The 12,527-nt window shown below is 36.1% G+C and overlaps 1 protein-coding gene across 1 annotated transcript in view; it reads right to left on the bottom strand.

The window, feature by feature from the left end:
* Positions 1 to 12,527, bottom strand: part of UNC13C (unc-13 homolog C) — a 662,499-nt gene that overhangs the window by 307,096 nt on the left and 342,876 nt on the right. Inside the window, exon 13 of the mRNA XM_063652632.1 lies at positions 6,760 to 6,916. Within this exon, the coding sequence (XP_063508702.1) occupies positions 6,760 to 6,916 (157 nt within the window). The remainder of the gene's footprint in view (positions 1 to 6,759; positions 6,917 to 12,527) is intronic.

Genomic DNA, 12,527 nt, shown 5'->3' with positions numbered 1-12,527 from the left:
TTTAGATAGTTTTAATGTGTCACAAAATAACAGTCTTTAAATTTTTTTTCAACATTAGAAAATATTAAAAAATATTCTTAGCTTATGGGCCTTACAAAACCAGTTGGTGAGTTGGTGGACTGCATTTGGCCCATGGGCAGGGGGGAAGAGGTAGTTGCTCCCCGGACTGTGCACCCTCAGGAAGCTCCCCCCAGAATCTGGGGAACCGTGGAAGGAAAAGCTCTTGTAAGGAAGGGGTATGATAACCTCTGCATCACCCTCAGCGTCTCTCATTATTTTCTTTCTTTCTTTCTCAAAGTCTGGCTTCAACAGCAGGGATGAATTTAACCAGAAGCTAACAATGCTTAAGCTCTTCAGCCCTCACCTTCTTCAGTACCCCTGGGAGGAGCTAGCTATGTATTCATGCTATCTTAGATTTTTGTAAAATTTTCAGGAATAAGATAAAAATAATTCAGAACACAACAAGCAAATTGTAACACTTTTTTTCCAGATCATACCAAAAACAGCAATTCATTAAGAAAGACTTTTCAGACAGAAGTAATGCATAGGCAATTTTGATAATTTTTAAATAATTCAATTAGTGTTAAACATGAACATATTGGACATATATTTATAGCTCTTATTGACTTGAGATTAATTCTGATACCAACAGAAATATCATACAATTATGAAAGGTGACTAAAATGATGCTTTCAATGACAAAATAATTAATAAATTTCATCAATTCAAAGTATATTTAAAGAGTCCCTTCACAGGAAAACTTGAAAGGCATTGAAATGTTATTGTTCACTGATCAAGACACCCTTAGCCTTCCCCTCAGCCTGGTTAAACTTTAGATAGGCTTCTTCCTGACTCTAGGTCTCGACCTCCCTTTTCTTAAAGCATTTTATTTAGAAAATTTGTAACTGTAAATTCTTTTTCTGCCCCTTCACATTTAAATATGTTTTAAAGCCTCTTGCCAGATTCATAATCCAAGAATGTCTTCCTGAAAGACTTGGGAGCCTTCCCTTTGAAATGTAATCATCAAGGAGAGAGCACTCCTTCCTCCCACCCTCTTTGGGAAGATAGGACCCTAACATCCATGGCTGTAATTAGCAAACAAAGATGGCCTAATTGCAGAAGAAAAAATTACAGACTCAAAATTACTCAGTGCACTGGTTACATCCCATTGATCAACCTCCCCACTATCATCCTTCACTACTTTCTCCTTATTTTAGCCCTGCCTTTCATTTCAGTGGAGCTGAGCTCTAATTGAGCTCTGGCCTCTCTTCCCTATTGCAATAGCCTTGAATAAAGTTTGCCTTGCCTGTTTAACTTTGTCAGCTGTAATTTTTGCTTTTACATCACATATGAAAAAAATAATTGGTGTTTTCCCAAATTTTATGAAAATCACTAAAACATATGTGGCATTGTGAAAGTGAAATAAACTCTTCTAAAGTGTCCATTAAAAAACATGTCAACTCTGCTAAGTAAAAAAAAATTATAAAAATAACATTTCAATATTTTTGTCATATGACGTGATCAAAGAAAATGCAGCCAAAAATGTGTAGAAAGAAAATATTATAGAGGTTGGTCAGTCAATAAAAATATTATTTATACTTGGTTATATATATTGAGCATGTATATACTCAAGTAAATAAACAGCTCAAAAATATTAATTTTATGATTGATTTATTTGATATTTGTATTTCAAGATAATTCACTAAATAAATTTCCTAAAGACACTTTCACAATTAAAATATTGACTGCCTCCCACCTCATGGAATTTTGTTCCTTTTCAACTCCTGATCTACCCATTAGTGCCTTCAACATACAGAGACACTTTATCTAATAAGTTCTTTGTCTGGACTCCAAATAACATTTACACTCACTGATGCGCTGGTAAAGTGGCTTTCTGAAAGCAAAAAGCCTTGATTTTTAGCATTTGCTAACTTTCATGTTGTACTTTTAATATGTCCAATTTCAAGGATGGCTGTGTTTAACAACAAGCTTGCAATATTCCTGAAAATTTACTGATCAGTTCTCATGAGCCGGTACCAGCCAGCTGTAGCATACCACTGCTCTACAATCAATTTTCAACAATCTACTCCCTGAGTTACCTTTTGGACCTGAGACTTCCCTTGCGAAATGTTAACTGAAAGGTGCTATTAATACGTTCCTCCCACAATCCTCTGTCTCTGCCTGTTTTCTCTCTTCCACTCTCTCCCTCCCTTTCCCCACTTCTCCCCTCCTTCTCTCTTGCTATCCATCATGCTTCTCACGGTTCCACTTGCCAAAAACTAGAGCTAATGGCAAATCACTTTACCTTCACCCCATTATCTTTATATGAATTTCCTTGCCTTCGCATGGCCTCTTTTCTGCAAAATCTCGGCCTAGAGTCAATCCAACCATCAGCTATATCTCCTAGTAGGTCAGCATCAGAATGCTGACACACTCTAAGAAAGTCTCACTGTCACAAGAATTGTGACAAAATATTTATAGTGCCCAACAGCAAATGACACTTTCAATTTACTAGGAATTTCTTTTACATGTCCCTGAAACATTCTTTTTTGTATTCCCCTCAGTAGCTTATCCAAACTTTTATCACCCCTCTTCCCCTCTGCAACCATTTCACAGCCCATTGTTTTGTAAATGAGCAATCCTTGTATTTCCTGACAAATTTAAAGAAGGATTAAAAAATAAGGTACAACTACCCCAACTTTTCACTTCCATATCAAAAGCTTAGTGTTCTCTGCAAGGACTCTCACACTATTTCCTTGAATTTCAGAACACAGCTTGTCCTTTCGCCTTCTAAAGGCTAGCCTCTCCTTCCGCCCTCATGACTGCACTTCCTTCGTTTCCTCTGAGATAGTACTTATAGTCACCTATTCTCCCATCTGAGAAATTTGCAACCTCACTCTTGCAACTAACTCCTTTCCTAACACTCCATAAACATGTTTATATTTACCTTATTAAATAGTTTAAAAATCCCTACCCAAGCAGATAATAAAAATAAAGTGTCTTTTTATATGGAAAAACCTTCTTACTCTTGCCCAGTCTCTCTTTTTATCTTCTGATTTAAGTTCCTTGAAAGAATAGTCTGTTTCCTCATCCAATTTCATGCTTTCTTTCAGAATGTTGTTATAAAGTTAATCCAGACTTAAGGTATTTTATAAAAAATTTTAGACATCATTCTCAGCAAAGTAACACAAGAAGAGAAAACCAAACACCACATGTTCCCACTCATAAGTGGGAGTTGAACAATGAGAACATATGGATGCAGGGAGGAGAACATCACACACCGGGGCCTGTTGAGGGGTGAGGGGCTGGAGGAGGGATAGCATTAGGAGAAACACCTAATGTAAATGATGAGTTGGCGGATACAGCAAACCAACATGGCACAAGTGTACCTATGTAACAAACCTGCACGTTGTGCACATGTACCCTAGAACTTAAAGTATGATAATAACAAAAAGACTGTTGTATAAAACAAAACCAACAAAATGTCAGCTATAACCCAACCAGGTGGCTACATCATTGGTATTTTAGCATATTTCCTTCCAGTCTTATCTCTAAACCTGTATGTGTGTGTGTGTGAGTGTGTGTGTGTATGTGTGTGTGTGTCTTCAATGTTGGAATTAAATTGCATATAGAGTTTTTTAGCATACTTTTTTCATTTATTATTATCATGGGCACTGCTCAATTATAGAACCTCTTCCATAAAAACTTGATTTTTAAAGACTTATCATATTTTAGTGAATAATTGAGCTTTAATTTATATAACTGTGCTTCTATGCCAGGGATATTCAATCTTTTGGCTTCCATGGGCCACAATAGAAGAAGAAGAATTGTCTTGGGCCACACATAAAATACGCTAACACTAATGACAGCTGATGAGCAATTAAAAAAATCATGCATAAGTCTCACAATGTTTTAAGAAAGTTTACGAAGTCGTATTGGGCTATATTCAAAGCCACTCTGGGCTGCATGTGGCCCACGGGCTGTGGGTTGGACAAGTTTATTATATGCCATTCACTGAACAAACTTCATGAAATCAGGCTTCAACCTCAATTGCTTCACTGACCAATGACCTTCTACTTGCCAAATTCAATGGGCTAATTTCTTTCTCCATTTTACTTGAACTGTCTATGACAGTTAATGATATTATATACTACCCTTTCCCCAAAACAGTTTACCTTACCTTTTACAGTTATCACTTTTTTTTTAGAGACAAAGTCTCATTCTGTTGCCCAGGCTGGAGTGCAATGGTGCGATAAAATCACATTTAAAAAAAAATCATTGTCATCCAATTGGTCTAGCCATTTTCCTAGGTAAACTTTGCTTGCATCTCTTCTGTACACCCAAGGGTTCTGTCCTTTTCACTTTATTTTTGAACAAGTTTCATCCACTTCATGATTTCAAATAAGATTTATACATGAAAAGGTCTAAATGTGTAATAGTTTTCTTCTCTTAAAGATTTGTTTTACAATTCTCATAGGTAAGAAAGCTTTTTCTACTGGTTTATTATTTGGAGTCTTAAAATGTGTGGGCTATGCACCTTTGAGAAGGATCAAGAAGGGAGCATATAATTGTCATTGAGTCCCAGATGACAGAATCAGCTTTAATAGTTAGGTGAATAAAAACCTGAGGTTCCAATGTAGAGGCAGGAGATACACTTAGGTATATTTGACTCATCAAATGGCATTATTTTCAATAGCTAGAAAAATATAGTCAAATTTATATACCAAATCACCAACTTTTCATGATGTAGTTTGAAGAAACATTTCTCTTTCTTTTGGCCGTATTCTATAATAAGTTATTGGATTTACAAAATGAAGTTTGTTATAACTACATTACCACTGAAATACTAAAATGTACTGAAATCAATCTGCTCTCTCTTCTTTGGGTCAACATGAAGTAAAGGAGCATGTTATCTAATTTTCCTCTAGGTAGTTTTTATGGTGGATATTAATCACTTAAACACATCTTTCTCAGAGGGAGAAAGGCTCAATGTTCCATGATGTTGGCTTATTCTTCAAAATATACACAGACGGAATATTAGAAGCAAAACAATTTCATAGCACAGCATGCTTCATGTTATAGGTAAAATCCCAAGACAACAAGTGCTGTTACTAAGATGAGGTTTTTATAACAAAACTGTTCTATGATCTGGTATTTGGTAACAATAGGATTTTGTTAAGCCGGCTAGGGAACGTTCTTTGGTTCCAGCTTCTGCAAGAGTCAATCTGTCTAACAAAAGTAGCTGATACTGTAGGTTATACTATAGGTAAGGCAAGAGAGACAAAATTCTCATATTTTATGCAATGACACTTTTACCAACTGGCTTGCCATCTTTTATCTCATTTTATCATTATTTTAAATTTGAGAAACATGTTAAAGTAAGAATTATCTTCTTCATTGAGCATGTTGAGGAACTGAGGCTTAGATGACTAAACTGACTTGCTAAATTTCAATAAAAACTGAAACTCCATAAGTCTTAACCCAAGGGTAGTCTCCTTACTGGCATTTTATTTGATTTGGCATTAAATAGCAATTATACTTTCCTTTGATTATTCTAATTCACTTCATACACCTCACATGCATTTCTCTTTTAGAGGAAAAGGACAGAAAAAGAGTAAACACAGGAGCACATCTTTTTCCCTATTGGGTTTTCACCCTTTTATTTGCTGTGTCTCAACTGTTTCTTTTCTATGACACATAACTCAAAATTTGATTTCTAAACAATATACTCTGTAACAAAAATATATTCAGTAAACTAAATTGGAAGTGCAGTGGAAACAATATGGTGCCATGAAAAATCACCTTTCCACAATTGATCTTAGTTTCCTCCATGAAAAAAAAAAAAAAGAGAACAAAAACCCTGTCTCACAGGATTATTGAACAGCACTACTGCCTACCCATTTTCCCTGACCAGAAACCTGGGAATATTTCCAGGCATCTTCTCCTTCCCTCGCTGTCCATGTCCCCAAACATACCAAATGCTATTGAGGCTGTTGATTTTATGCCCTGAAAACCTTTGGTATCTATCCTCTCTTCTCCATCTCCACTCATTTTTAATTTTGACTCTTACCACTTTACTACAAATACTCTTAATTTATATCCTATTTCCAGTCTTGCCAGTTTCAGTTACAGTATACGTGTAGAGAAAGAGTTACACTGATGGATGCAACAGACGAATTCTTGGGGCTCCTTTGATTCCCTGAATTTCTACTTTTCAATGCATTCTTGATGCCTTTGCATATGTCAGATGGACAGCCTTATTTAGGCACAGATTGTTTTTCTGAGGCTCCTTAAACACGTACTATGTTTTACTTAGAGGATGTGCCACTATCCATCAGTACCAGAAAGAACCAATAGGAAGTGCAAATGGAGCCTAATATGTTCCAGAGATGGCAGCCAAGCTCACACTTACTAGGGAACTATATCTACAAGACAGTGAATCTGAAATGTTGAATACCAAATTTGCACATGTTGAGAATTCCGTATAAAGTCCCAGCATTCTCTTATAAAATGTATGTTTTCCCCTCACTGAAAAAGATCCTTTAAGATATGAAGATTCAATCTAATGAAAATTCTTATTGACTGTCACAGTTAATTTACTAAAAATGTTTCAAATGAACTTTGAGCTGGAGCCCATTATGCTATTCCCTAAAATGTCCATTCTGCATAAGATTCCAAGAATATCTTAAGTTTAAAATCTCTTGAAATGTAACTCCCATAAGCTGCTAGGAATTTTAAAGTTTAAAAAATTATACTTACACCAAAGTTGGTAGCAGCAAATCGATCTGAGGCAGAAACCTGTACATTTGTTGAAACTGTTGTGTGAGCATAAAAAGCATTTATATTAGCCAGCAAGGTGCTCATGACGGCAGGGACACCGGGGCACATGTATTTAGAAGACAGACATGAAAAGTGCCTGCAAGACAAAAAACATAAAGTGTTTTTAAAACAGAAATTAATTAATTCATGCAACAACAGAGCTTCTAACATCAGCAATTAAGTAATTCCACAGCTACATCTATGAAAAGGAGAGAAAACTGCACAATCTCTAATTGAAAGAAAAACGATTTCGGCCTTTTGAAAATTTCTCATTCACAAATGTAAAGTGGCTTAATTAGTGTGTAATTTGCCCTTTCTGCCCATGGACGCTGCCGAGAAAGCATTGTTAAAGTCTCCCTTGCCACTGTTTGTCATGTCGAAGTCAGTTTTCGAGAGAGCCTGAACAGCTGCAGAAGCTCTGCATCAGAGGGTTAAGCTTTGAAAAAAGTTAATGAGAGTCTGAGGAGTGATGGGGAACACTCACAGGCTATGTGGTAATGAGAGACCCAAACATCCAGCACTCCAGGGGCTTTGGGTTTGTCACATATGCCACTGTGGGGGAGGTGGATGTAGCCATGAACGCAAGGCCACAAAGGTGGATGGAAGAGTTGTGGAAACAAAGAGAGCTATCTCCAGAGAAGATTCTCAAAGACCAGGTACCCACTTAACTTTGAAAAGGATCTTGGTGGGTGGCATTAAAGAAGACATTGAAGGACATCACCCAAGAGATTATTTTGAGCAGTACAGGGAAATTGAAGTGATTGAAATCATAGCTGAGGCAGTGGCAAGAAAAGGGGTCTTGCTTTTGTAACCATTGATGACCATGGCTCCATAAATAAGGCTGTCATTCAGAAACACCTTACTGTGAATGGCCACAACTGTGAAGTAAGAAAAGCCCTGTCAGAGCAAGAGATGGCTAGTGCCTCACCAAGTTGAAGAGGTCAAAGTTGTCCTAAAAGCTTTGATGGTGGTCATGGAGGTGGTTTCGGGAGAATAACAACTTTGGTCATGGAGGAAACTTTAGTGATTGTGTGGCTTTGGTGGCAGCTGTGGTGGTAGTGGATATGGTGGCATCGGGGATGACTATAATGGTTATGGTAATAATGGAAGCAGTTTTGGAAGTAGTGGAAGCTACAACAATTTTGGCAATGATAGGAGTCAATCTTCAAATTTTGTACGAATGAAGGGTAGAAACTTTGGAGGCGGAAGCTCTGGTAGCTCTGGTTCCTGTGGTCATAGAGGCCAATACTTTGCCAACTGGGAAACCAAGATGGTCATGGTGGTTCCAGTAGCAGCAGTAGCTATGGCAGTGGCAGAAGATCTTAATTACTGCCAGGAAACAAAGTTTAGCAGGAGAAGAGAGCCAGAGAAATGACAAGGAAGCTACGGGTTACAACAGTTGTGAATTCAGCCGGGCACAGTGGTGACAGGGCCTTGCTGCTGTCAAAGAAGATGTGTTTTAGATAATACTCATGTGTATGGGCCAAAAACTCAGGGATTATATTTGTGACTAATTGTATAACAGGTTATTTTAGTTTCTGTTTTGTGTAAAGCATTCCAGTGAACGCTTTTAATGCAGATTTTTTTTGCACCCTTGATGTTGATTGCTAAATGTAATAGTTTGATCATAATGCAGAATAAATGTGTCTTAAAAAAAAGAACATAATTTGCGACAAAGATGTGTAAACTCAACTTTGAATGTTGCATGTATGCACCAAAAGTACAATTTCCAGTGGAATTTAGTACCATCGGAAAACAACTGCGCAGGAGTCTCCCTACTTCCTCAACCCTGCTTCTACTTATTTTGGTTCCTGAAATGCCATATTTTAACCAAAATGTTATTTTGCATTTGTATGCCTCTCACAGTTGTAAAATAGCAAGACACCCTCCTCTCACTATACATTGAATTAATAAGTCAGTTTAACCTCTGACTTGAGTCCAGTTTGTATGATTTTTCAGAAAGAAATACCTTCTGTAAGCAATTCTCTTTTCTAAGCACTTTGTTACAGACAACATTTAATTAGGCAAACAGATGAATAGTGAGAACAGATTGAATAATGACAGCTTTATGCTTAAAGATCATTTCTTTTAAACCTTGAATAACAGTATCATTTATATCCATCAGAAGCATCAAGGGTCCACTTTTGTTACTTCTCTCAAGGAAACCTTTTTCATTTGAACTACAACAAAAGACTTGGAAATGGAAAGCACAGCTTATGATAAAAGTGAAAGATAAAATATACATGGAGGAAAGAAAATTTCACTATATAATGTGATCCTATTTTGCTCTCATATCTTACTATGCCATCAAAGCATCTAGACATTTCTGAATTTTGTATTATTGAACACATACATAAATAGCTGCCCTGAGTGGCACTCACAAAAAATAAATGATGGTCCTGAAAACTGAGGCTTTTCTTAGATCTTAACCAGGCACCTTGCTACCTACTTTGTCATAATACTGATTAACAAAAGAGGTTAAATCTTTAAAAGTGCATCTTTAAGAATCACGAATAAAAATTTATGCTATGTGAGTTCCATGATTTGTGCAAATTAACCCTGGATTTAGATTATTAATGACTGCTTCTTTAAGGAAATGATAAGTGTTATGACTGTATTATACACTGAATTGATTATAATTAACACGTATTAAGAATCCACAAACAATATTATTTATTTAACAAAAAATATTAGTTAAAAATAGAAATTAAAAATTCTTAGAGCTATGCTATCACATTTCTTTTTTTTTTTTCAACAATTCACAAGTAATTACATTTGTCAGACTAAAATCACAGGTCAAAAGTTGTGGAAAATGTAATGCCTAAAATGGTGTAGGCGAAAATAAAAGAACTAGGGGGAAGAAGAGATATAGAAATGCCATAGTCAATTTTGAAAATAAATTGTTAAGACACTCAAAAACAAGGGGGTTATTACCCAGACCCTGCATTGTCTTTTTAGAGGGATACTGGAGGTCATCAGGCTGAGTAATCTTGTTCTTGGTTTTCAAAAGGATTGGTGCTCTCATAAAGCAGCTATATTACTTGGCTTTACTTTTGTAGCTGCCACCTTGAGATTTTTGGTGTTTGGTTAAGGAAGCAACAGCAGCTTAGTGGTTACTTCAAGCGTAAATAGTAGAGCGAAACAGGAATAACTTACTTAAGGCATTCACAGGATGATTTTTATAAGTGAAACTAAAAGATTTATGTAAAAAATGACATAATTATTTTTTTGATATGACCTCAAAAGCAAAGGCAAAAGAAGCAAAACCAGATAAACAAGAGCACATCAAATTAAAAAGTTTCTGCACAGCAAAGGAAAAACTCAAGAGAGTGAAGAGACAACCTGCAGGATGAGATAAAATATCTGTCAACTGTACATCTGATAAGGGGTTAACACCCAAACCATATAAGAACCTGGAACAACTCAGTAGCAAGAAAACAAATAATCCAATTAAAAATGGGCAAAAGACCTGAATAGGCAGTTTTCAAAAGAAGACACAGAAAAGGCTGAAAGGTATATAAAAAAAAAGTTCAACATCACCAATCATAAGGGAAATGCAGATTAAGACCACATCAGATATTACCTCACTCCTATTAGAATGGCTATTACCCAAAAGACAAAAGGTAAGAAGCGTTGGCAAGGATGTGGAGAAAAGGGAACCCTGTATACTGTTGGTGGGAATGTAAATTAGTACAGCCATTAAGGGAAATAGTATGGTGGTTCTTCAAAAAACTAAAAAATAGGACAATCATATGATTCATCATTCCCATTAATGGATATATCTACAAATATGATGAAATCAGCATGTCAAAGAGATATCTGCACTCCCATGTGTATGGCAGCACAACAGCCAAGGAATAGAATCAGTCTAAGTATCTATCAGTAGATGAATGGATAAAGAAAATATGGTTATATACATAAGAGAATACTGTTCAGTCATAAAAAGAAGGAAATCCTGCCATTTGCAACAACATGGATGAACCTGGAGGACATTATGTGAAATAAGCCAGACACAGAAAGACAAATACAGCATGAGCTCACTCATATGTACAGTCTGAAAGGCTGAAGTCAGAGAAGTAGAGAGTTGAAAGGTAGTTACTAGAGGTTGGAGCAGTTAGGGGGTGCAGGGTTGGGAAGATCCTGGTCAAAGGATAGAACATTTTATTAAATGGGGGGATAAGTCCTAAAGATCTATTTTACAGAATCGTGACTACAGTTAATGATGATATATTGTATTTGTGAAAAATGCTAGGAGAATGGATGTTAAAAGTTCTCCCACAAAAATGATAACTGTGTGAGATGACGCATATGTTAATGAGCTAGATTTAATCATACCACAGTGTATATGTGCTTCAAGGCATCATACTGTACATGATAAATATGTATAATTTTATCTGTCAGTTTTAAAAAAACTAAATAAATTTGAAAGAAAATGACACAATTATTGAACATTGTTCACTACTTAAAAGTCATCTGAGGGAAATACAAATGCAATATGGGAAGATTAGATATATCAAAAACCACCCTTTGCCTATTTTATACTTTGAGATGGTTAAGCAAATATCTTGATGATAAAAATACCCTAAGAAACTGTGGCTTTTGAATGCCAGAGCAATGTTTCATGACCAAAATGAGAGGTTAATAAATAATTCATAAGTTATATGTGAAAATTTGTATAATTCAGGAAACATCATGTAAATAAGGCAGTCTTGAGTTATACAGTTTAATACAATCTTTGCCACACATTTATCATTAATGGTAACATATGTTATTCACAGAAAAGTTAGAAAAAAGTAATGTCAAACTTACATGCACGCTTTAAGCTTCTCTTTTAAAAATAACTTCAATGTATAGTCAAATAGTAATTATAATACATTCATCTATGAAAATTGATTAGAATTAGTATTATAATTTATTCTAAGAGTTTTCTAGTATTTAACAATTTTTTTCCTATTAAAGCCATCTGGTCAGAGTACTCTTTCTTCATTGGTTATGTACTTACTGTATTCCTGGCACCCTTCTTAATGGTAAGGATCTGGAGTTGATTAAAACATAGTCTTGATCTAATAAAATGCATATTCCTAATTGAGAAGCACATACCTCGAATCCTAATTTTGTTGTACAGCAGAAAGTGCAATCATAGAGGCAGCCAAAAGGTTTGGGTGGGCCATAGGATAGAGGAGCAGGCCTGGAGGTGCAGGTCAATCCTCCAAAGGCCGAATTGAGTTCCATAGTGGTGAAGAGAGGAGAAGTCAGAGGGAAACACAAGGACTACAGAATGAGAGTTGAGGTAATGATCATGAAAGAGTGAAGAGCTTAGCATCTCTACAAGTTGGTCCAACAAATATTTACTGAGCACACTTACATGGCAGATGCTATATTAGCTTTGGATATGCAGTAATGAATCTGCTTATAGACTGCTGGGGGAATCGGTCATGTAATAAATTTAGTACAGTTATGCAAAAATTATGAAAATGGCATAGCGGAGTGCTATGAAGACACTGAGTTAGAGTGTGTATATCACAGCCTGGTGAGGAGGGTCAGAGAAGATGTCTTGAGATGAGGCTGGGCTAACAGTCAATGAATGACTAAGAGACAGCCACGCCTGGCATAGAGTTTGATATCACTGATGGATAAAGAATATATTCCAGAGGAATGGAAAAGTACAAATCAAGGCACTATGGAAAGAAATAAAATATTGTGTAAAG

This window comes from Pongo pygmaeus, chromosome 16 (genome assembly GCF_028885625.2).
Source record: "Pongo pygmaeus isolate AG05252 chromosome 16, NHGRI_mPonPyg2-v2.0_pri, whole genome shotgun sequence".
Lineage (NCBI taxonomy): Eukaryota > Metazoa > Chordata > Mammalia > Primates > Hominidae > Pongo > Pongo pygmaeus.
The sequence above is the reverse complement of the archived record's forward strand: the minus strand, read 5'-3'. Positions and strand labels throughout refer to the sequence as shown.